Source organism: Rhipicephalus microplus, chromosome 3 (assembly GCF_043290135.1).
Source record: "Rhipicephalus microplus isolate Deutch F79 chromosome 3, USDA_Rmic, whole genome shotgun sequence".
Lineage (NCBI taxonomy): Eukaryota > Metazoa > Arthropoda > Arachnida > Ixodida > Ixodidae > Rhipicephalus > Rhipicephalus microplus.
The window spans coordinates 11,179,611-11,206,079 of record NC_134702.1 but is presented as its reverse complement, the minus strand read 5'-3'; the positions used below and the strand labels follow the sequence as shown (position 1 = coordinate 11,206,079).

The 26,469-nt window shown below is 42.4% G+C and overlaps 1 protein-coding gene across 1 annotated transcript; it reads left to right on the top strand.

Annotated features, from left to right (window-relative positions):
- Positions 1-5,744: 5,744 nt before the first annotated feature.
- On the top strand, positions 5,745-23,957 carry Rpt1 (26S proteasome regulatory subunit Rpt1). The gene is made up of 11 exons (XM_037433355.2): positions 5,745-5,950; positions 6,166-6,203; positions 6,291-6,372; positions 6,453-6,544; positions 7,509-7,648; positions 8,942-9,110; positions 15,500-15,664; positions 16,143-16,230; positions 17,289-17,491; positions 20,183-20,279; positions 23,742-23,957. Exons 1-11 carry the CDS (start codon positions 5,875-5,877, stop codon positions 23,897-23,899), a joined length of 1,308 nt encoding a protein of 435 aa, XP_037289252.1. The 5' UTR covers positions 5,745-5,874; the 3' UTR covers positions 23,900-23,957.
- Positions 23,958-26,469: the final 2,512 nt, after the last annotated feature.

Genomic DNA, 26,469 nt, shown 5'->3' with positions numbered 1-26,469 from the left:
ATGTACTGCTGTAAAATTGTTTTGTATAAAACTGAGCTTGTTGCATTGTAGATTGCTCATTTTTTATTATACACGTGACGTCATGCTTATTTGTTAGAGTAATTGTACTGTGCAGTACCACCATTTTTACGGTGACAGTAATTAAAGAAGCTTGGAACTTTGTTTCTCTGTCCTTTGCATTGTGCATTCAAAAACAGTAATGTGCATTACTTAGTTGTCGTTGTTCTCTTAGACTGTCTCCCAAACCTCGGCTTCATCTTTGCCGTGTGCCGTAAAAATGAAAAAATAAAAGCTAGCTCGCAACTGCCATTATGCCATTAAACTGCGTGTTGCAAGTAGATGAACCAAGCCGGAGTAGTGCCAGTGAGTGTAACTCTATAGTACGTACTGTGTAAAAAAAAACACGCAATATCAGTGTAAAGAAAAAATTGTGACATTATTTCTGATATCTTTGTTCCGTCGGGTGGCTGTTAACACCATGAAAGCTGTATAATTTTACTATTCTTGAAATATAGATTTATGTCTTCTTTCAAAAGCATCAGTTTTTATTTATTGCATGCAAACATTGGCACCGCCTCATTGCATAGGTTATTGAGAAAATGGTTCCCTCTCTATGTTGAAAACTGGGAATGGTGGTGGAGTTATGGCTTGGCACAGGCGCCACACTTCTTGCATTATTTGCTAAACATTTTTTTTTCCTTGTCAAGAAAAGTTAAGTGCATGCTTCGTTGGCCATTGTTCTCTTTTCCACTCTGCATTTGCAGTTAACGCTAAATGAGCGTGGTCCCCTGCTGTCACTTCTCCGATAGTGCTGCGCCACTTGCGTTCGACTCGCCCCGTTGTCCCATCTTGTGGCATATTCGTTACAGTCTCTCAGAGATGTCTCATGACTGCAGGCCTGGTGCTTTGAAAACAGGCTGGCACTGTACTTGATGTGGTTGGAATTATTTGCATTAAAAGACTGCTCTGTCATTATACATAATTAGTTCCTCATTCAAGGCAATGAGATCTTTCAACGCTGTTGCAAATAATTCAGCAGCTGCCTAGTAAAGGAGGGGTAGTGAAGGAGAGAACTATTGTCTGTACTTTTTCAAACACTCACAAAAGTGGTTGTAGAATAGTAGAACAGTGTGCGATACCTAACAGTTTTGTTATCGTATAGATTTAAAACGCCTGTGGTATTTTTTTTTCTATACTTGGATACAGCTCAAGAAAAAAGCAGCTTTTCACCATCAAAGAAACCCCCTTCAGCTAATTACATCGCTGTGTCATTGTTGCCATGCGGCAGACTGCCTTCGTGCTGAGGTCATGTGAGAAATTGCAAAGCAGTGTTTCAAAGTGTGTCACCAAGCTTGTCACAAAGTGCCGCAACAACGTTGGCCGGAAGGGGTCCTTTGACAGTAAAAATACGCTTTTTTCACTAGCTGTATCCGAGTATAATGTAATTATTACGTACACCCAACTGCAACAGTTTGCAGTACAAAGAATCTTAGAGATATCTGTATTCACTAGGCATGTGCGAATAGTGAATTTTAGGTTTGAAGTTATTTCGAAGCAAAATCAGAGCAAATAGTTATTTTGGTTGAATAATTTCGGATAAAATACGAATAGTATGTATATCACATATTACAAAGGCTTATTTGTCATGACCAAACTAACCTGCAGAATATTTTTTTTAATTTGTAACAAGGCTTGTGAATATGCCATTTTCTTGCATCAAAGGAAGTGGGAACAACTTCGAATAGTAGCAGGATTTGACTTTTGATGGAATGCTAGTGATAGCCTGTAAAATTTATGTTTTTACATTTTTTTATTTGGAGCGTATAAGTTGGTGTAATGAGCTTTTAAACTCACAAAATGAATCGATGTGAAAATAGTAACTTAATTTAACCTTGAAGTGGGGCCTAGCAGCAGTGTAGATTTCTCCTGGGTATGTGTTTTCATGGCTTGGCACTCCTCCGCTGCAGCGAAACCACTTTTACAGTGTGTTACATGCGGACTAATATGCACCTATTCGTTCGTCTCGAATACTTCGAAATTTTTAATAATATAAATTTGATGCAAAGTGAATTCGAATACTGCATTATTCATTTGAATATTCAAGGCATTCGAATATTCGCGCAAGCCTGGAATAAGCTCAAAATAAAGGTTCCAGCCTGTAGCTGGTATTGCACCTATGCAATTATTGGCTTGGTTGAAAGCATTGTGAACTAGTTGAGCGGATCTTGTTGAGCCAACATTCTGTAAGCATTTGCTGTTATGTCTACAACTTGCAAAATGAGCAAGGGCAGCCGAAGCTCACCACTGCCACTAAAGTTTGAACCCATTTACTTGAATGGTGTATGCACTTATTACTGGACTGGTCAATGACACCACTACTACACTCACATTTAACAATATGTTTTAGCTAGATTTATCAAATAACAGACTATGAGAGTCGTGGACTGTGTATGCTGTTATAGTTGACTAGCATATAGTTGCCATATTTTCAGAGTAGCCAAGTCAATGGCAGTGTATAATGTACAACGTAAAGGACTCCGTAAACTATTTGTAGCCTAGGAAACATTGACAGAAAAGAAGACAGGAGATGATAAACAAGTTTTCATGTACCGCCACTCGTGTTCCTTTGTGTCTGTGTTTAATACGCTACAAATAATTTCTGATGTGAAACTTACAGCCCCATATAGTCAATCCATAAAAGACTGCTCTTGTCAGAGTCAGTCAAGCACCAAAGTAACCCCAAAAGCCTCTTAATTTTGTGATACATATCATTTGATGAATATTAAAATCTCACAAATTGTGCTTGCTTGTGACGAAAAATTGTTGAACAGGGAATGTTGCTAAAGCCAATATTTTGACAGGAGGACTTTCATTGTTTATGGTCCCATGATACCTCTATGCAGGTGGTGTATTAAAATTTTCTGAAACTTCAGAATTGTCTGTGGCATTACTCGCAATTTTACTATTGCAATTTTGTGTCATGAAGAAACTGGCTGATTTGTACAGCCACCGCCAGTTACCTCTTCCACTTGACTAAACAATGTAATTTCTTAGTACTTATTTGTAGCATGCATGGTGCACAGGGGTGTAGCCAGAAATTTTTTTTCGAAAGGGGGTAGAGAGATTGAACCATACTTTATGTATGTTTGTGTGTGTGTATATATATGCTAGCAAAATTGAAGATTTCTTTTTTTGTGGGGAAGAGTGGAACCTCTTATTACCCTCTGGCTATGCTCGTGATAGTGCACATAACTTTTTTACTAGATATTTGCAACCAACTGCAACAAAACATCCCTTCCCCTGAGGTGGAAATAAATAATAGCGTTACACAGCGGCAGCAAACCTTACAATGCAGGTGATTCTGGGACTGTTATGTTTGTTCACAGAATATAAGCGAACAGTGAATGCAGTGAGCAGGTCTTTATTTGGGTCAAAAGCTTCTACTTTTGTGAACCTCTTGTAAAACATTACTTTTTACAAATTAATTTTAAGGACAAAATTTTATAGAGAACTTGCTGCATACTATTATACTATGTTTTTCACAAAGTTCTAAATGTTTGTTGCAGCTGGTCCTGCCAATACACAAGTAACAGTTGTGTTTTACGTAATACTGTGAGTGGCCACAAAGAGCACAACATGAGTTTTCAACAGTGTATTGTGCTCTGGAAGTGAAATGTTTGGTCGCAAATAAGTCTACAGAGGCAGAAAACTGAGGACCATCTGCAAAATCATGAGTTGTGTGAGACATTCTGTGAATGGAATTGGCACTCTCTTGACCATTTCTGTAGAAAAAAATTGTCGTTAGATCATGGGCTATGTTATTTCTGCCTTTAAGAAGAAAACTTTACTTTTTATCTTTGTAATGGCTGTCTGAAACTAAATAATAAAGTTACTCACTCGTCTTTAATTTTACATTTCATTAGCAAAGAACAACTCTAATTCCAGGAGCCTTATATAAATACTATATGGTTGCAGAATATTCATGATTTAAACCCCCCCCTGAAAAAATAAATAGAAGAACACAGCACATGCTAATTAAGACAGGACATACAAATGTGGACATAAGAGGGAAGTCTAGAAATTGCAAACACCGAGTAACAGCTATCATTTGTGTTAGCCTGATTTCTCTCTCGTGTGTGTGTTTGAATGCTTAATCTTTTATAAATAATACCTGGCAACTAGCTCAGCTCTGTTACTAAACTAAAATGAAAAAAAAAATGTGGACATGAAAGGGTAAGTCTTATAAAAAACTCCCAAGCATTCCCCCGAGGGTGAACATGGTTAAGTGCGAATACACGGTGTGATGCTATGAGGGGTATTTATTAATTCGCACTATTATATTTATTAATCACGCTATGGTGCCTTTATGGTGTAATGGTTCCTGGGAATCGCAATTTGATCACACGGGGGAGTTCACGTTAACTCACTGGCGAATGCCAACGGATTTTAACTTCACTCCCCCTCACGACCCGCTCTCGACGGGAGACTGAGAGAGAAGGCGGGCGCGCGAGAGAGAGGGGTGCGCGCGCAGCTGCAGCGAGCGAGGAGAGCGGAGGAGCGAGCGAAGGGGGAGGGGGTATAAGGCGCGTTACTGACACCGATATCAGCGTCGCGTCCGTGGCTTATTCGGTAGAGCGTCGCGCTGCGGCCCGCCAAGTCCTCTTTCTTTTAAAGATAGAGAGAAGACTGCGGACGCCGCCGACGGCGGTGGATGGTTTGGGGTCGCTTATAAAGTGTATTCACACTTAAAAAGTAGTCCTTGCTTGATGTCTTTTTAACAGGGAACGAAGCAATGACATCTCTTAAGTGCAATAAAAGAAAAGGTAATCACCTACGATTATCATTGGCAGGTGTTGTTTGATTTTGGCCATAACTTCACTAAACAACGAAACTCAAGTTTACGAATCTACGCAAGGGAAATGGTATCAGTTGCATAAATTGCATCTGTATAATAGGACATAACATGTCCTTGCACTGCTCTGAATTTCCCACACATACAATTGCAAAATTTACACCACACTGTCTTTTTTTATGCCTGCAGAGGCTTGGAGTTGTAAACTAGCAGTAATTATTCTTCTATTTCACTGTTTTGTTGGGCATCTTATTGGGTAAATAATAATTTTTTTTTTACATTAAAGAATATGGAGGCTTTGAACCACCATATCCAGGTTGGCTCTTAGTAAAAGCCTGCTGTTCTAAATATTTTCTCATAAATGTCTTTATTTTGTCAAGAAACACAACTAGCGAAAGCCAGATTACTTTGCAATATTGTCAGAAAATGCATTTGTGGCAATTTCAGTACTTAACAGCATAGCCACGCGCTCACACTTTGACGGCTACTGGTGTCTTTGGGTCACGGTTACTAATTTAAATTGTGCCCTGGGTATGTAATCAGTCACACGAGCACAAACACAACATAATCGCTCATAAGTGGCGGTGACATCAAATATATTTCAAAAGTATTTTAAGGAAATCGTGATCGATGTGTGAAGGTAAAGGAAGCGCTCCGCGTCATCAGTGCGGTGCTGTATTAAGGTTTCGGTTTTGTTTATCGTCGGTTTTGACAGCGTTAGGAGTGACTAGTGAGTAAATGTCTTTTTGTTGTTTTGTTTTGACTCTACTATGCTGTAATGTTATTACTTAATTGTTGTGCTGTAATACTTAATCGTCTGCAAAACAAAGCTGTTTCTAACTTGAAAGCAGCGACCTCTATAAATTGTATTTTGTTTATTTGTTAACCAAGCCTAAGTTTGTAGTGGGACATCAAGTCCGAAACGCGGTTTGCGGCAACAAACTACTGAAACTGCTTAAACTGCGGTGGTTTATATACTAAAATCTTGGTGTGACGTCGAAGCCCCGAAGCTACCAAGAACAATGCCTGATTATCTGGGTGATGACATGCGTAAATCTAAGAAGGATGAAAAGGAGGAAAAAGAGCAAGAAATAAAAGGTGAGTTCACCGTGCTACCAGTTGATGGCGTTAAGTTTTGATGTGTCATCTTCAAGAGGCCGTTTCCTATCGCCCTAGAATTCTCATGTATTATGTCGACGGTGGTATTCCCAAATTATGTCGTGCGGAATCAGACATCCGTGGTGCAAATACTCGCCATTGATTCGTAATTTCTGTACGCTGCTTTGCTGCAAACTCTTTCAATTGCCTTGCAGTTCTTGATGAAGGGGACATCGCTCTGCTGAAATCTTACGTAAGGAAACCGCAGATTCTTCTTTGTAGCCTTATTTTTCTTTTTAGTCGCGGGTTAAATAACTTTGTCGAATCCTATCGTTTTCAGGGTGCCGGGCAGTACAGCAAATCGATCAAGCAAGTCGAGGAAGATATTCAGTCGATCTTGAAGCGCGTGAATGAACTCACTGGTGAGTTCGCTGAGGAAGCGTCATTGAATTTAGCTTTGCGCCGCTTCGAGCGGCTGCACCAGTTATTTAATCAATTTCAGGTATCAAGGAGTCCGATACAGGGTTGGCTCCGCCTGCACTGTGGGATCTGGCAGCAGACAAGCAGACCCTTCAGAATGAGCAACCTCTGCAGGTAAACGCCGAGTGCTACAGTCAGATGTTTCGTGTACACCTAACGCAGTAACACTCAATGGAAAGGTTTAGCACAGGGTGGTTTCGAGCTCCAGGATGGGTTTACACATCGTTAATCATAATTGAAATCAAGAGCACGAATATGGAAAGACTGATATCACTCATAGTTCACATTCAAACTGTACTTTACTGTGATTTCATTTGTATCATTTCATTTAGTATATATTTGTCTCAACCTTGAATTGGAAAGCTGAGCAGTTTGTGACAGAACTTTTTATCAAACATTGTTTATTCATGTGATGAAATAGACTTAATTATTAAAGAGAATTGACATGCCATCAAATTTAAAGGAGCGCCTTTGTAGTATATAGTATCATGCAGATTGAGTGGAATTTACCACACCATCTAACTTACAATGCTTGCAGCTGTGGAACCTCTCTCAATATCAAGTAGTCAATTTGCAGTAACAACAATAGAGGAATGTCCATGTGCCAGCTCCTAGCTTTTGCATCTTCCACCATGCTTTGCAACTTTGCATGCGAAAAATTTTGCACTATTAGACTATTAGAGGACTATTAGAGGTGACAGAAACATGCGCTAACTTTCAGTCAATGTTTATTTTGGGAAATGAACATATGAATAGCGACAGTTCTGAATCTGCACAAGCAAAATAATGCAATTAAGTTCCAATTTGCCCAAAATTGCCTATGAATCATTTACAAATGTCAGCTTTCATAAATTCAACATTATCGAAGAGTGCAGACTCAAGACTGTCACACAGGGAAGAACACGACACGTGAATTACCTGTAAAGCTTCATATCTTCCCTCTTTTTTATACCTTTTGTTCATGCGAGTTATGATTGTATGAATAGTTTTTTTTTCTTGTTTTAACGTTTAGTTCCAACAGAACTGCTGTTAGAAATTGTATAACTGCATGTATTGAACACTATACCATGATTTGCAGGTTGCCCGCTGCACCAAGATCATAAATGCCGACAGTGAAGACCCAAAGTACATCATCAATGTCAAGCAGTTTGCAAAGTTTGTGGTTGATTTGGCTGACTCCGTGGCACCTACAGACATTGAGGAAGGGATGAGAGTTGGGTGAGTTGTGCCCCACTGCTCTCCATCATGTTGGTGCTTTAATTTGCCATCAAAATTTACTGTGGTCACTTAGCAGCTGTGGCATTTCACTGCTGAGCACAAGTTTATAGACACCAGTGATATCACTGTCTTGAACTGTGTTAAGTTGAAGTCATTGTGCATGTTTAGGGGCCCTGAGTCACCCCAGGCTATGGGGACATCATGGTTGATCATGTAATTAATGAATTTTGCATTGGTTCTGTTTTCGATGTGAAAATGCTTCATGTTTAACATCTCCAATTCTTGCTATAAGAACACTTCAAGGGCAAGGGGAAGGATCCCTGGTAGACATTAATGCCAGTGTCATTGAGTCATTGACAAAAAGCACTGCCTTGGCAGAAAGGATGTGCTAACGTGAAGTTATGGGGCTGAAGTAAGCATTACACTCTTCATATCCCTGCTCATGGGAGATATTAAATTTTTTTTGTTTTGCGAATATACTCTTGGCAGTGCATAACTCTTATTTTACTATATATCATTAGCATTTCAAGAAAAAAAAAAAAAGGTTTATCATGTTTAAAGTCTAACAAAGTTGCCCAAAGCACTTTATGATGGCATTCTCACAGCTCAAATGTAGTCATGCAGTGCAATGAACCAACAAGTCAAACACCTTATCAATGTCTGCTAATCACAGACATGAGAGAATGTCTTGGAAAAAAAAAAAGTTTGAAATCTCTTATAATCCCCTTTTTATACTGCATGCTCAAGCAACGCATTGCTTTGCCTAGTGTTCGGAAAGGCTCAGTCTCCTTTGTTGGACGGATTTCATTGCCCAACGCTGGTTACTGCTTCAACAATATGATATAAATTAATATTTATGATATGTGATGAAAAATAGTGTGTCTTTGAAGAGCATGTGATGTAGGCTCTGCTGCTGCTATGTCACTTTGCATTCTCAATAATGCAGTTAACGGTAAGAGCTAATTCTAGTGTTTTTATCGCTTTTTACCTGTTGTTTAAAGGAACGTAGTAAGGAAATAAGTTTCTTTAATGCATTCTGGTTGATTAAATAATTAAAGAACACTTATCTATGTTCCAATAATAATTGGAAACATAGATAACTGCTCTGTCACGCAGACGCATCATTCTTGGCTTCTTTTGCACTAGGGGATCATGTGGAATAGACGAAATTTTCAGTTTTCCCACTTATTAATGTTCCCCCAATGTTTGTTGCCAATTGTGTACTCGTTTTGTGATTCCAGGTGATTTCTCTTTCATAATTATTTCTGCCCCCTTTTCTGTCGGCACACACAGTGTGGACCGAAACAAGTACCAGATTCACATCCCTCTGCCACCCAAAATTGACCCTACAGTCACTATGATGCAAGTGGAGGAAAAGCCCGATGTGACGTACGCAGATGTTGGTGGCTGCAAAGAGCAGATTGAGAAGCTGAGAGAAGTTGTTGAGATGCCTCTGTTACATGTAAGTAGTGACTTTTATATTTTATTTATTTATTTATTTATTTATTTACAGTACCTTACAGAGCCCTCGACAGGCATTGTGGAAGGGGTGCAGTACAGATTATACGTTAGAATATATATATTCTAACGTAAGAAGGTAGCGATGGTTGGTAGAAGCCGAGGAGGAAGAAGTCAGAATAGAATAAACATATTGATGAGCCGGGCCACGTCGCCCATTCATCATAGCGTCACACGAGTCGACAGGATGAAGACCTCGCAACCATTTTATCAACCGGCCATCATCATCGAAGACCTCAGCGAGACGCAGCGACCAAACGCGGACCACAGAAGTGCATCACCACTGGACACCATTGCAACCATCATGATGGAACCATCGACGCACCTTCCCATCCCCAAGTACACCGGAGCAGGGGACGATGGACCCGTGCAGGACTGGTTTTACCTGTTCGAGCTCCACGCTACCGTTGCATCATGGTCGGAACGGGAGATGGTCGCCAACTTTACCGACTACGTCTCCGGTGAGGCTTTCAAATTCTACCTCACCCATATATTTCAAAATGATGAGTCATGGGAAAAGATCAAACAAAAAATTATCGTTTGGTTTAAAGAATACAATGACGACTACGACGAAGACTTGCTTATAACCCACCATCCACAGAAAACTGCACTCGGTCGTCACAGTCAAAAGCAGCCTTCACACATTGACCAACCTCCTGCTTTTCCATCGCGTGGATATTTGGTCGCTCACAACGCCCACCTCGCGTCTCACACGCCCACTTTGGTCAGGATAGAGCTGCGGAACTCCGAATATACTCAGCCAAGCCCAGGCCCAACCGTCCACATTCATGCGACAGAACAGCTTATCTCCAAAGTTGTAAACACAGATAAACAGCCCCTAGTAAAATCTGACCAAACCAAGCCTTTTGCAGTGTCACCATCGAGTTCTCAGCCACCTGAGAGCCCAACCAACACAGGAGGCTCGGAAGGATCAACTCTCAAGCTCTGCCCTGTGCCAGAAACGTCCATTAAAAATGCCGTTGCAAGAGCCTCAGCAGATTTTTCTGTCAATTCTGGCACACTATCTTCATTGCCTGACACGAATCGCGACACCCTAACAAGTATCAGCTATTTGCTGGTCAAATCAACGTACAAAGAAAAGCGGGCTCATGTTTCTAAAAGAAATTCACCTCGTCAGATAGTGCAACATAAGCAATGCCAACAAAAGCAACAAGGAGAGGCCCAACAGCAAAAACAGCCACACCAACAAGGACAACGAAGAACTAAAGCCACATCGCAAGCATACTTGCGGCTTAAAGAATGTCGTGAACAACGACCACAAAATAAAAGACTGATTCCGCATCTGAGCCAGCTTCGCAGAAAGAAAAGCCAAGGAACTTTTCTGCACCAGCGTTCAAGATTGCGCCGTCGGTCTGAACATCTGTACCATCGCCGTAGAAAACTCCCTAAACGCTACAAAACAGCCGCTTGTACTCTGCAGGAACACAAGCAGCGCCCAATCAGCCACGATCAACGGCCACGCAAACTGCATGCACGGTGTTTGTACCACTCATGACGAAAAATGCGATGCCAACAAAACTGTCGATCCTGCAAAGCGTTTCAACCTCCTTCATTCCTTGCAAGAACGCCGGTTGCGTTTCTATCTGTTTTCACGCTCAAAGCATGCTTATGTTGTCCTGAGCCTAACAGCCAGCATCGCCCACCAGAGCCGTACTTGATAACCCCGGATTGCTGCCCTCTCCTGTGAAGTCTTTGTGCGATCTTACGGAACTTCAATGTGATGTGGAACTACAGCCCACTTGGACATTATTTTGTGTTTTAAGATTGCTTGTTCATCATGTATTGTAATATGTAACGTACGCATTCTTTCGGGGGGAGGCGTATCCATCCTGTAACGTAAGAAGGTAGCGATGGTTGGTAGAGGCGCCGAGGAGGAAGAAGTCAGAATAGAATAAACATGGCATATGAGCCAGGCCATGTCGCCCATTGTGATGCAGGGTTCTTGTTGCTGATTTGTTTTTCTCCCGGGCTGAGCCTCAGAGAGTTTTGTTAATAAGGACAAAGCCGTTCGGTTTCCAAGAAACACACAAAAAGTTTAATTGAAAAGAAAAAAGGCAAAGATTCCTCACAAAACAAAACACTTAATAAACAGTTGACTGGACATGACGAAACACATCTGTAAACACCCAACAAAAACGTTCAGAGTCAGTAACTAAACCTAACGTTCGAAAGGGGCTGAGTGATGGGAGTAGCGCAAGAGTATCGGTGCAGTCTCACCCACAAGTTGGTTTTCGGCGGTGATGAGAAACCGGAACGCCGTGACTCCTGCGTCAGTGCGTGGGCTGGACGAGGACGAGGGAACGCTGGCTGCTGGCGACACGTCGAAAAGCCCTACCAAATCGTGATGGTTTCGGCTTGAGGAGCGTGGACACGTCGGAGACGGGAGAACGCAGGCTGGTGGCGACGCGTCCGGGAACTAGGGTCGACCTAGTCAAGCAGCTGGGCGCACAGCTCGGGCCCGGAGCCCGACGGCTGTAGCTCGCCTGCCGGAACCAAAGTCCGCAGGCCCTGGAAAGGAGTTCAGGACCGGATGGCCACGGTCCTTTGGAGCGGGAACCCGACAGCAGGAGGTCCCGGCCGGTGGAAGTCCATGTAGGCTCGGGTCCGGAACCCAACGGCCCATCTTCAGCGCCCGGTCCGGTGACGACCTTCCGCTTGCACTGCCTGCCTCGAATTCCCTTTGCTCTCGTCTCCCCAGGCTCCTGCTTCAGCTCTGGCCCACTTGTCTCGTTCTCATTGGAGATACTACTGTTTCGTGGTGTCAAGCCATTGGGCCTTGAAATCTCCGTGTTCGCTGCCCATTGGATGTTTTACCTTTTGTTTACTTCACGTCCTGCCACGCATCCTCGTGCTTGACGCTCTTTAACGTCGTCATTCTTGTTTAAGCAGCACCGCACGTGCACTCTGGTATTTCTCCTTTTGTTTTTTTTTTTTTCCGTGACGCGCACTTTTCGAAGGCGCGCACTTTGAACGCGCACCACACATCACATACGCCCCCCTTTTATTCAAGTTTTTTTTTTAGAAAAAAAAAAAACTGCCGATGAGTGCGCGTTCTGCACTACGTCACAATTAAACCACATATTTGCACCACGCAGTTCAACACATCACCGGGCTACAGTTCGCTACATCGTCCAAATGTCCACACTTAAACTTTAGATTCACCCAATTGCATTTAAAAGTTCTGAAACCCGGAATAAACCTTTTTACTACAAAATCGACTATGGACAAAGCTACTTGTGTCCGCATCTAAAAGTCGAAGTCCAGAAAGAGCTACCGGTTTTCTAACCCTACACTCAGGTTATCGCGTCCCAATGACGTTCTAGCGCTCCTTCCATGGAGCTATTGAGAGGTAGCCCTACCCCTTCCCGAAATGTGCTCGGCCTCTGAGACGTTCTGATACACACCTCATTCTGAATGGAGCTTCTTCGTTCCCTGCTATCGAAGCTTTGCTCCACAACATTTTCCACAGCTTCTAGGTCGCCCATATCCAGGCGCTCTTCTTCATAGGTGCTTGGCCTCTCAGAGGTCCCCAAGCAGCTAACGGAAGTAATATGTTCCCAGCCAGAGAAGCTTTCCGTCGCTTCAACAAACTCCTCATGACTCCTGCCTTCTTGGCTGTCCACCTCTCTGCCTTCCTCTATCTGAGCTTCTCGCTCCGAAGTAAGGCTGTCGCGAGGCTCGAGGCCAACCTTGCAGGAATCGACTTCCCTCCAGCAAACGCTGCTATCGGAGCAAACATTCACCGCTTGCTCGACCTTCTGCATCGCCAGCTGCCCCCTTTTCGCCATCGCAAGCTCGAGTCGCCGCTCGAGGTCCACCCTCTCTAATTGGAGCTGCTGCTTCAGTATGCGTGTCTGACGCTCTAGCAACACTTTATTTTCACGCGTTACGCGCTCTAGCTCCTCCTTCTTAGCTCTAAGCACCAATTCAAGCTTTTCCTTCGCCGCCTTTCGTTTTGCAGCCCGTTGCTCACGCTCCCTCTCCATCCGCTCCTCGTACCATACTCTAAACTCCGCTCCCGTCAGTCCCATTTTATCCGCCAACTCAATTAACTCCCACGTGTTCGTCATCGTGTTAACCGCGTCAAAAAATCTACTGGAAAAACAAACGACTTTGTCCTGTCGCAGCGGACGCCAATTTGTGATGCAGGGTTCTTGTTGCTGATTTGTTTTTCTCCCGGGCTGAGCCTCAGAGAGTTTTGTTAATAAGGACAAAGCCGTTCGGTTTCCAAGAAACACACAAAAAGTTTAATTGAAAAGAAAAAAGGCAAAGATTCCTCACAAAACAAAACACTTAATAAACAGTTGACTGGACATGACGAAACACATCTGTAAACACCCAACAAAAACGTTCAGAGTCAGTAACTAAACCTAACGTTCGAAAGGGGCTGAGTGATGGGAGTAGCGCAAGAGTATCGGTGCAGTCTCACCCACAAGTTGGTTTTCGGCGGTGATGAGAAACCGGAACGCCGTGACTCCTGCGTCAGTGCGTGGGCTGGACGAGGACGAGGGAACGCTGGCTGCTGGCGACACGTCGAAAAGCCCTACCAAATCGTGATGGTTTCGGCTTGAGGAGCGTGGACACGTCGGAGACGGGAGAACGCAGGCTGGTGGCGACGCGTCCGGGAACTAGGGTCGACCTAGTCAAGCAGCTGGGCGCACAGCTCGGGCCCGGAGCCCGACGGCTGTAGCTCGCCTGCCGGAACCAAAGTCCGCAGGCCCTGGAAAGGAGTTCAGGACCGGATGGCCACGGTCCTTTGGAGCGGGAACCCGACAGCAGGAGGTCCCGGCCGGTGGAAGTCCATGTAGGCTCGGGTCCGGAACCCAACGGCCCATCTTCAGCGCCCGGTCCGGTGACGACCTTCCGCTTGCACTGCCTGCCTCGAATTCCCTTTGCTCTCGTCTCCCCAGGCTCCTGCTTCAGCTCTGGCCCACTTGTCTCGTTCTCATTGGAGATACTACTGTTTCGTGGTGTCAAGCCATTGGGCCTTGAAATCTCCGTGTTCGCTGCCCATTGGATGTTTTACCTTTTGTTTACTTCACGTCCTGCCACGCATCCTCGTGCTTGACGCTCTTTAACGTCGTCATTCTTGTTTAAGCAGCACCGCACGTGCACTCTGGTATTTCTCCTTTTGTTTTTTTTTTTTTCCGTGACGCGCACTTTTCGAAGGCGCGCACTTTGAACGCGCACCACACATCACACCCATTCATCATAGCGTCATATATATATATATTTAAGGGCTCGTTTTTCCGTGTTTTGACACAATATTGATGAGATCTAACAGACAATAATGCAAAGGAAAGTATAGGGGAAGTTATTAGACCAAATTGTAATGTAAGCTCAAGAAAGAAAAGTGTGCGAAAAAATAACTTGTCAAGGGCAAAAACAAAGCCTCTGTGTGTGCGTGTGTGTGTGTGTGCACGCACGTGCGTGTGTGTGTTCATATTTGCATATATATATATATATATATATATATATATATATATATATATATATATATATGTATATATATATATGCAAATATAGACTATTATAGAAAATTCAATTCAAATTATGAATATATAGGCACAATACATACTAGAAAAGCAAGTTACAATGTGTGAGGAAGTGAAGGTGAAATTCAAAAAATATTTTGACAGTAACTACAACTACAAACCAGCAATGTTGTCGTATAGGCATGAAACTGCATGGCTATCTTGTCCTACACAGAGGGGTAGGTTTGTCATTTGCCGAGTGGGTGTGACATAGCCAGCCGGCATTAACTGGGGCAGCCAGGAACTACTAGCTGTGCGTTGACATTTTTCGGGTGTTTTTTGTAATCAAAATTGGTAATCCATGCTTTGAGCCCTATGTTTATGAGTTTTATTGAGTGTTTTTGTGCATGTTTTATTTGTGGCTCCTTTTGTAGCACCAAATACTGAAATAGTAGTGTCAAGCTTTGTGGGAAATCATGTGCAAAAGGGGAAAGGTGGGAAGCTGTAGGTGTGTGATCTGTCATTAACGTTTGGTGATTAATGGCATTTATTTTTACAACATAATGAGCTTGCTTTGAAATCAGCCGTCTATAAACGTTCATGTGAATTGACATTGTACTTTTAAAGTCAATATTCAACATAACATGAATAAGAAGAAAAGGAACTGTTGAAGGCAATTCCTTTGTGAGAAATGGCTACCATAGGGAAGTTACTTTTACTTAATTGAGGTGTAAAAATTTTATGTGCAGTGCCTAGGGAGTGTGAACTGAAAACAAAACTTGCTAGATGTTCTCTTGTGATCATAACGTGGTTCTCTCTCTCTTTTCTTTTTTTCCAGCCGGAGCGTTTTGTCAACCTAGGCATTGAGCCACCCAAAGGTGTGCTGCTGTTTGGACCCCCTGGAACTGGGAAAACCTTGTGTGCACGGGCTGTTGCCAACAGAACGGATGCCTGTTTTATCAGGGTCATTGGTTCAGAACTTGTGCAGAAGTACGTTGGAGAGGTAAGCATGGCAGCATTCTTGTGTCAGCGGGAAACAGCATTGCATGAAAAAAGCTCTGTGAAGTAAAAGGTTGGGCGAGATGTGCAAAGAAGCGGTATGCATGATTAACAGTAATTAGTCATCCTTGCTAAAAACTTTTTCGGTGAATTAACATAATAAAAGGTGGTATCACAAAGTTTTCATTTGTTCATGTTCACTAATGGCAATTGTAACACAGGTGTTTTGTATTTTTTATTGATTAACATTTATAGTGTGCATGCAGCTTGATGTGGTCCTGTCATCCAGCCAGGAATAAACAAGGCTTTGTTAAGTATGCTTTCTGGGCTCCCAGGTCAAACGTTCTGATGCACAGCCTTGAGTAGACCTAAATAGACGTTGAGAAGCAAGATTTGTGTAGAGGCTGCTACAAGTTGTTTTGTTAAGGTTGGTACAGAGCAGCTGCGGATGTCTGTGACATCTTATGCTCACTATATTTCAGGGTGCGCGCATGGTGCGAGAGCTCTTCGAGTTGGCCCGCAGCAAAAAGGCTTGCCTCATATTTTTTGATGAGATTGATGCAATTGGAGGTAAGGAGGATTTTTCTGATAGCTTGGCGCATCTGCGGATCATTTTTGTTTGATGTTTCGAGAGACACTCGGAAAGTTTGTGATACTTTGCAGACAAGTCGTATACAGTCTGTCTATTTTGTCATTCTATTTTCGTCAGCAGCAGATTATAACAGTGAAATATTGAGAACTTCCACTCAGATCCGCTTTTTATTTCAAGGTGTAAAGGAACTGCTGGGAAGTGCAGAAATACTATAAAGCTTTGATCAAATCATTGTAGACTCCCAACTCAGAGCTAGGCAGTAAACTAATGCAGTGTGCTGTTAAACAGAATGTGTAGCACAATGAATATATTTGAATGATCTATCTAAGTGTGTTGCGACTTCTTGACAGAAAAAATAATTGGATGCATCAGTATTTTACTTTATGTGTGTTTTGAAATGTTTTTTACGTGTATCAGTTCAAACATATCGGCAAGGTCTAGTCTGTGACATCACATGTGTAGGTAAAGAAAGACATCCTTTCATCCCTGGCAAGTTAGCTTCCTTGAGATAAACAGATGTAAGGCTTGTGAAAAGATTATAAGTCATAAGGTAGGGTGATGCAGCCAATGATGAGCATATCTGTAGTGGTAGTGCTTTACATATTGAGCTAAATTGTCATGTGTGTGTTGGCTGCAGTAGCACAGGCACTGCTAAAAGCAACAGCCGTCCTTCTCTCTGAGCTTTGGGGCATTCTTCTTTCGCAGCTATCACCAGAGAAGCAAATGGCCGGAAAAAACGAGAGCTGTATTTGCACATGTTCTACTACAGCACCTATACGTTCACCATCAACAAAATTCCTGTGTGAGAGTTGATGTTTGGCCATAAGTGCGCCATTGCAGTTAAGTTGTAGGGGCCAGCTAGCATCCTTTGTTTCAGTGGCAAAATTTAGTTTACCCCTGACCACCGCAAGAACAAGCAAAAGAGCTACAGCTCTTCTATTAAAAATGTTCTCACGGAGCAGCAATTTCTTTGATTGTTTGAATATGCTCACCTTGTGGTGTCTTATACCGCTTATTCGCTAAACTCTTGTTATAGGCGCACGATTTGACGATGGTGCTGGCGGTGACAATGAGGTGCAACGAACCATGCTCGAGCTCATCAACCAGCTGGATGGCTTTGACCCCCGAGGCAACATCAAGGTCCTCATGGCAACCAACAGGCCGGACATTCTGGATCCGGCCTTGATGAGGCCCGGACGGCTGGACCGCAAAGTTGAATTCGGACTTCCTGACTTAGAGGTACTGGCTCTCCCGCTTTGTCTTCTTTGACATGAAAGTGGTCACTTATGCCACACCCAGTGAGTGTATTCACTGGTGAGACAGCCTAGCCACTTTGTTGATCTGCGTGAATGTGCTGATTTATGTCCTGTAAAAGGATGAGACTGTCATATATACAACTGCCTTGTCTGTTTGCACAAGTTAGCAGAATGAAGTTTTTGCAGAAATGCACTAGCTTTCGGCAAATATCTGTGTTTTCAATTATTCCATTGTATTATGCAACACTCAAGGTACCGTATTTACTCGATTCTACCGCGCCCTCGATTGTAACACGCACCCGATCTCCACCGCGAAAAAAAAAAAAAAAACGTAAGACATCGATTGCAACGCGCACCCATTTTTTTTCGCTGGCCCGCACGATCACACCACTCGAAAAAACGATTCCTTTCGGGATTGTCTTCCATCTAAATATGAGGTACGAGCGAAGCTTGTGCCCATCTGACGTGTAACAGAGCATTGCCGTCACTAGTTTTATCGTGGACCGATGTCAGCACGCGAACTTGCTTTGCCCCCTTCTTCTCGACAGTTGTGGTGCCAGGCATGTCGAAGTAAAGAGGCGTCTGATCGGCATTCCAGATTTGCCCAAGCAGGTAGCCGTTGTTGCGCCGCAAGTTTAGGACGAACCTTTGAAAACTGTAAAGCTTTTCATCGTACTTCTCGCAAAAGTTTTCGCATATGCATCTTCCCCTTCGAAGGGAAGAGCCTTTCTTCTTCATATAGTTAATTAGCCAGCACCTGCTCGCTTTAAACTGGCTCCGCATTAGACTTTTTTCTAAGACTAATTGCATAGCCCGCACTTGGAGCAGTTCTGTCGTCACGGGCCGCTGTGCCGCTCGCTCCTCAAGCACATACTCGCGGAGCAGCTCTTTAATTTGCGGAAACCGACCCTGCTGTGGTTCACTGAAGCCTTTGCGTGAAGCTTTGCTGTCGACAATCTTCTGCTTTTGTTTCCGCCGGTCCCGCACGCACGTTTCGGGAACGACCGCGATGCGGCCCGACTTCCGTCCGTTTCTGCACACGCGATGACTTTTCTTTTAAAAGCGGCATCGTGGTGCACTTGAGTTTTTGGAGTCGGCCCTTTCACGTCGTCGATGCTAATGCACTACTAGATGACGAACACCTCAGCACACGTACGAAGTGCCGCACATGGTAAACACATAGGCAGAAATAGCCGACGCACCATGCCGACGCACGTAGGGGGCGGCCATTTTGGATTTGCGATGGCAATAGATTGACCGTAATTTTTTGTTCGTACTCGATTCTAACGCGCATGCGATTTATGAACTCGCTTAACCGGAAAAAAGGTGTGCGTTAGATTCGAGTAATTACGGTATCCCATATGAACGAATACATGCATTTTCCTGCTTAATGCCACTGTAAAGGTGGTTTCACGCAAAAACATCTTTTCAGGCACAATTCATGCTTCCATGAAGTCACACCTCAAAAGGAAGTTTCCTCATTACTTGTGCCTTGAATTAACTTTTTCTGAGAGCAGGCTTTGGAAACTAATAACTTAAAACATACCATGTTTTAGCCCACATAACCCGCACCCTTAATAACTCCAAACTGGAAAAAAGGCTTAGTACTTTTATAGTTCTACCCTTGTTTATCTAAACACTAGCTTGTTGAGCATGAACTGATTCTATATAATAAGCTGTTTTGTTGTTGTCATGTAGGGAGGAGAAGTGCTAGAGGCCCACATACTGTGCGATTGGAGCGCACGTTCAAGAATACGAGATGGTCAAAATTTCTGGAGCCCTTCACTATGACGTCTCTCATAATTAGATCGTGGTTTTGGGGCATTGAACCCTGAATTATTATTTTTGTCAACTAAAAACCAACTGATTTAAAATTTGTCAGCATCATGTACTTGTATCAAAGTTTAGTGCAAATTGCATTATTATAGCTATTCACTTCAGCTTTGCTTCAAACTAAGAAAAATGATATTCATGCAAGCGTAGAACACGCACTTTACTCAGACAATGTATTTCGAGTGGCAAAGAAAGAAAATCGCGTCAAAGTGCATGAACAACTATGGCCCTTTGTTTATAAAAAGGTCTCGTTTATTAATTAATACGGCACTCCTAAAGCTGTGCACTTTTGCTGTGTGTTAATTATGCCTGCTGTATCTAAAAGCCACGCAAGTGCTTCATTTTCTGTCGACAGCAGCATGTCTTTTGAGCTACACTGTGTTTAATGGCAGGGCAAAAACCTCACTCACTATCTTTGTATCCTTGTGTTCTTAGATTAGTTCACTTCTGTCATAATGTATTGCATGTTATAAAACATTGTCTTTTGAAAGTGTTTACAGTATTTATTGCACTCAGAACAAATATGCAGTTTGCCTGCACATTCACAATTATTTAGTGTGTGAACTTTTGCAATTTATTTAAGCATTATATAGCAAAATACAACTGTAAAATGTTTTTCTCTTTCCCACAAAGTTTTTTTTTATTTCAAGTACTGTTTAAAGACAGGGTGGTTTCCTGTGCAAGAAAGCTTGCTTCAAGTACTGGTGGCATTTTACCATTTATTCTGGGCTGTTGGGACCAACTGCTAAGTGTTCTCTAATTTATAGCAAGATTTCGATACTTTCAAGTTGGTCTTGCATTGTCAACAGCATTGTTAAGACATGTGTTATGTACTCCCCAGGGAAGGACACACATCTTCAAGATCCACGCCCGCTCCATGAGTGTCGAGAGAGATATTCGCTTTGAGTTGCTGGCTCGTCTCTGTCCTAACAGCACAGGTAGGTGCCGGAGAGGAATAGCTTGGCATTGGTGTTGCTGTTTGATAGTTTGATTAAAGGGACACTAAAAAGGAACAACAAATCAGTTTAGACTATGGATGTGTGAATATTTGAGCGCTTAGAATAGTCGAACCAATACCAGCGTATACGAATTCACTTCAACACGAATTTAAGCTATTCAATAGTTTGATGTACTCGAAAAAGACAAGGCCTATGTATGACCGCATGTAACTGCTTGAAAAGGTGGTTTCACTACAGCGTAAGGCTGCTATGCCATGAAACCACCTTTTCAGGCTAAATTTGCCGCGAAGTCATTTTTTAAAGTGAAAAGGTACCTCGATTCACTTTTTATATTTTTTTAGTTTGAAAGCATATCAAGTCGGCTATGTTAGGATGGCTATATGTGCTAAGTGCACCAATTTTTAAAACTTTACGCACTTTACCTCTCGGGCTCTATCAAATCCTGCCATCATACGAATCTCCTTCCATTTCACTTCCAAAAAAAGTGACTCTTGCACACTCCTCGTAGTTTCAGTTCTTCAAAATATTTTGCAACTTACTTGGGTCATGAAAAAATGCTGATTTTTATTTATAGTACTATGTGATATATGCTATTCCAGCCATTCGATTATACAGCAAAATCACTATTCACTTCGCAAACCGTAAATTTACTGCTTGCCCACCACCAATTTAGACTAATAAATTATGCTCTGCAATGTTTAGTGTTGTTAATATCACCACTATCTATTAAATAATGGATAAGAAGAGCATTGTCAAATGTACAATGTATAGATTTCCTGCCAAAATTTTTGATGGTAACACTACAGATTTCAAAGTGTTTTTGATGTTGTTTTTTCTCATTGGCTACTCGAACTTTTTTTAAACTTTGCATACTAAGCACCTTGCTTTTTCAGAAGGCAATGTACTGGATCTTTGCTGATTAGGAATGCTCTAGGCCCTAGTGGACACAGTAAAAAAATCTGTGATGTCATGAAAACTGATGTAGGAACTTTAATGTGGTGTTGCTACCTGATTTTTTTTTCGCACATGTTCTTGCAGCAAGCATTGTTCTTTGCGTCGTCAAAAGGAATTTAGTGATACGAGGTCAACCATTTCTCTATAGTGTCTCTTTAAGTATGGCTGTAACCTCAAAGTATGCAAATCACTACAAAGCAGAGATAAAGTGTAGGTAGTTGATTTCCTGTTTAAAAGTTAAAGAGAAGTATGAGCTGACACGATATCCCTTGACTATTCTTGTTTTGTTAACAGAAGGTCATTGACCTCTAAACGCTAGAAAAAATATATATATTAGCGGGCTTCTGAGCACCCTAAACAAGTGAGGTTTGGCTCCCTCTTCCTGAGAGCCAAGACTACTCTTTGCTGTGTTGGCTGCTATTTCGCTTTTTATTTAGAGATGCATTGTAGCAGCGTAGTAAACAGCTCACCAAGTGTCATGATATCGCACTGTTCACGTCCCACATTACCATCTGCTGCATGCTGCACCTGCTGTGTGCGTGATTCCCTTTCATTTTTTTACCAATCCTCCTCTTTTTTCCTCTTTACCCTTCTATGCCCCTTCTCCTTCCCCAGCTCAGGATAGCAACTGAAAATTTTCTTCTGGTTAACCTTCTTGCCTTTCTCTATCTCTTTCTGTGACATCAAGACAGAGCATAAACTTAACCGAAACTGGCTCTAGGAAAGGTACTAACTTGTTTACTAGGAAAAAGTCGGTGTGAAGACAACAGGGACACAAGGTGAGAAGGATACAGTACAACTCGTGTCTCCATGGTGTTCGTGCTGATTTTTCCAAGCCTGCATCATTTTCAATGCGATCACCTCTCCACCGTAGTAAATTGTTTAGGGTACTTTGAAGGCTTGAAAATGTTTCATGTGAGGTCCCAGACCTTGCAAGAAATGTTTGGTGGAAAATAGTTTAAGTACAGCCTAATTTTCATGTAATGCGAAGCACCTGTGACACTTATACTAGGGGTGTCATGGAAAGGGAAGTGCATTTCAACACTGCAAAAGATAAACGTTACAAAAGTTACAAGCTATGTTGAGTGTGTTTCGTACAATACAAGAGTGCTCAAAGTTCTAAAGGAAAATACATTCCTGTACCATGCTCCTAAACCGGCTCATGATAATGGTAATTGAATGAATTGCCAAAGCCTAGGCTTGTGCGAATAGTGAATTTTAGGTTCGAAACGAATTCGAAATGAATAGTGATTTTGATTGAATAATTTCGAATCGAATTCAAATGGTATGTATGACATATAATAAAAAAAAGGAATATTTATCAGGAGCTAACTAACTTGCACAATATTTCTATTGAATTGAAATAGAGGCTCTATGCAAATTTTATTTTTTTTTCTTTCAAAGGAAGTTGAACAACCTTGAGTAGTAGTTTTGGTAGGATGCAAATGATAACCTGTAAGATACTTAAAGTTTTAAAATTTATTATACTTTGAACGTATGAGCCGTCATAACAAGCTTAATAAAATGAAGAATTTATTTGAGGGTAACATGTTCCTTTGAAGGGGCCTTGCAACACTTTTTGAAGTAGCCATGGAGCGAGTAAACATGCTTGTTGCCTCACAAATTTACCGTCGCAAAGTTTCTATAATCAGTCCAGTACGAGCGGAGTTCCAAAAATTTGTCGCCCGCTGCAATTGCATTCTCTCTTCTCGTCCCGACGAAATAGTTAGAAGTTAATCCGGGAGGAATGTCACGGCAAAAGAATATATGTCACACACACCTGGTGACTTTGAGCACCTTTCTTTTTCTTCAAATACGTGGCTTTTCTGTGTGATCGCTCATGTACTCTTGGACAAGCGGGGGCGTCCCGCGGCGGCCTCAGTAACGACGAGCGCGTCATGCTCAAATCATCCAATAGCTGTGACAAGTGATTTTTGAGCTTGTTTGCAGACCTCATTTTTGAGCTCATTTTTGTTTGCGGACCTCATTTTTGAGCTCATGAAGAAAGCAATTGTTAGCTTTGAAAATTTATTCTTAATTCCAGGCCGCGTGCTGCGCTATAATATTTGCCTCGCATATTCTTGGTAGCCTCGACCACCAAACGGCAGCGTTTTCTGACGATGTTCAACAAGTGTTGCAGAACCCCTTTAAATTTAAAGGGGGGCTTCGTGGCAAAGCGAATTTCCTTTGAGTAGAGGCTTTCACGGCTTATCACTTCTACATTGCAGTGAAACCACCTTTACAGGCGGTAACATGCGGACTAATATACACCTAATTGTTCATTGCGAATACTTCGAAAATATACGATAATTTAAATTCGAATTGAAGCGAGTTCGAATACTTATCTGTTCATTCGAATATTCAAATCATTTGACTATTTGCACAAGCCTGCCAATGTCCTTTGTGTCGCACTTTTATGTCTACATTAAATTTTTGTAAAATAAATAGTGTTCTAAATATCGTGTGATCATTGCCCCTATTGCGCAGGTGCCGAAATCCGCAGTGTCTGCACTGAGGCAGGTATGTTCGCCATCCGAGCAAGAAGGAAGATTGCCACTGAAAAAGACTTTTTGGAGGCCATCAACAAAGTGATCAAGTCATACGCCAAGTTCAGTGCAACACCTCGCTACATGACCTACAACTGAAAAAGTGCTTCCGTTGTGACGTTATGTGGTATAATAATAAATTTTTTGCCAGCTGCAATCTAGTGCTGTAATTTTCTTTGAGTAATACCTGCACTGCTGTAAAGATGAAGCCCACAAGAAAAACTGGTTCACCACTTGAACTTCAGATGAATCAGTAAGTCCACAAGGAAAGTATAATTTGTAGATTCTTGAGGGTTTCAGTAGGGTTAAGTGACAATTTTCACTTGTTCATCATCTTGCAGATCTGACATTGCAAGCAGTGCAAGTGCTTTTTATGTACTTTACTGATGACGGCTGGTGTTGCCAGCAAGCTTAGGCATAGTGGTGCAACAACTAGAGATGCGTTATTTATATTGTAGGAATGTACCAAAACATGGTTCTAGTGTGATTACTGGTGCACATTCAAAAGCCAGTGTGTCATGGTTGCTTCCATTCTAATACAGTCGTGCTTCAGCTTGTTGCAGACAGAACATGCACAAAGCTGTAACATGTGTAACCTTTTCATTGGTATGGCACAAATGTGCATGCATGGAGCCAGGCATCCGCTGTAAACAGATCCAGACACTCTGCTAGCTTTTGCTAGCTTTGTGCAGCGGTGTGATAGCTGCGTCAGTTGAGCCAAACTGTGTCAAGAGGTGAAACCTGCTACATCGTGCCAATTTTTCCAAAAGTATGCGTTGAGCGTGTGCCAAGACGTCGTTCTGTAGTTTTTAGGAGAAAAAGAAGACTGAACATGCTTGCAAACCATATTTAGGCTGCCACTGTAATTTCAAGTGGTCATTGAAACATACTGACTATGTAGATGAAGTAGTTGCGTGGTTCAACCCTGCCACACAATTTGGGACTGACCCATACTGCATGCATTAGGTTTTCTCTAGGAGGTTCTATAGAACCTCTGGAGTGGCAGTCCCGGCCGCCGCTAACGAGAGCAAGTGAAGCCGCCGGTGGCCATATTGCTAGAGGAAAAACATGGCGGAACCGCCATAGACCGCAATGGAATACGCGTGATGCGCGCGTCGGTTTGCAGTTCCACGATAAAAAAATTAGATGAAAACCACATTTAGGTTACATCAATAAATAAATGGCTCTGTTCATAAAACAAATTATTTCATGCACTCATTGTCAGCTGCATGCTTTCACATCAATCTGTTGTCGAGGGATGCTTCGCATATCGAGCTTGCTGGCGCACTGTCGTGGTACAAAAGGGTTGTAAGTGATCCCAGGCCTCTTCTTGATGCGATTTGTGCAGCCATAAGCGATGCACGAAGTCACCATGGCCTTGTAAAATCTTTAACTGCTTTAAAAAAGCATGTCGCAGTTTTCAAAGGCCACTGCGAAGGCGAAGCTGGGAAGCGCACTTTGTCGTCTACTTCCGAGTCTTTCCTTTTCCGATATGGCGGCGACCGGCGTCACTTATCGGGGCTCACCTCCACTCCAGAAGACATAGTATAGAACCTCCTTGGTTTTTCTACTACCTAATAGATCAAACTGTATTACATTATTGAGCTGTATGCAAAATAGCAATGAGCAGTGATAGTTTCGTCTTTTGTTGTATTCAATGTAAAGATTCACGTATTTTGTGCATATATTAGTTTCTTTTTAACATGTACAACTTGTAAAGCTTAGAGACAAATATTTGCATTAGAAAACGTTTGTTTGGCAACTGCTGCAAGAGGTTGTTATGCTGCTCCTAAGTGAGATTTCAGCTGCTCCAGAAGCTGCGCTGAAGTGGCTTTATTTGATCACATCTGGAATTGAGCCGGCACAGATGAATTGACATAATTGCACTCTATCCTTTTCTGGGGAGCCTTTTTTTCATTGGCGTATGCACATATGTCAATGTACAGGTTTTGTATGTATATCAATTATATTTGTAAATTCATTTTTAGTGCCAAGTTCAACAGTACATGCACCGACAATTTTCAGTGGAGCCGTGAGATTCGTGCTGTTGGGATAGCCTCCCATGTTCATAGTAAAAGAGAGAGAAAGAAGTGAACCTTTGTTTTTGAAACAGTGCCCAGAGCATTGCCCGGTGTCGCCCTGAGGTAGAAGGGCTCCTTAGTCCTGTAACCCTCTGGCTTCTACTGCCCTCTTGGCCCTGGCGACGAGTTGTTGTTGGTCTTACAGGTCATCGGGGGCGAGCTTCGCCTCTCACGTTTCAGTTAGGTCTTCGTTCGTCCGTCCTGCTTCATTATCAGTCGTGTGTTGTTGCAGATTACGTCTGGCAATACACTGGCATGCAAGAAGCAAGTGTGCCAGGGTGTCCGGTACGTTGCGAAGTGGTCACATAGAGCTATATCTTGTTGGGTAGAGACGATGCATTAGGGCCCCATGTGTGTATGTGCTGCTTTGCAGGTGTCTCAGTATCGCGCTTTCCTCTTTTGTCATTTTTGGGTGTGGGGGAGAATATACTCGTTGCTCCAGCCTGTAATGCTGGAGTAACGACGAGTAGGTGTTTTGAACAAATTGCGTCTCTTCAGCGTCATAGCAAGAAGCTGTGAAAGTACACCATGTCTTTGGCATCTGTTAGTTTTCACCTTTGTGCTTGAACTGTGACTTGGCAAACTTTG

Excerpts from the sequence above, each read along its gene's own strand:
- Rpt1 (XM_037433355.2), top strand. The coding sequence starts at position 5,875 with ATGCCTGATTATCTGGGTGATGACATGCGTAAATCTAAGAAGGATGAA. Across the intron at positions 6,545-7,508 it reads AGAATGAGCAACCTCTGCAG|GTTGCCCGCTGCACCAAGAT; the intron begins GTAAACGCCGAG and ends CATGATTTGCAG. Across the intron at positions 17,492-20,182 it reads TCGGACTTCCTGACTTAGAG|GGAAGGACACACATCTTCAA; the intron begins GTACTGGCTCTC and ends TGTACTCCCCAG.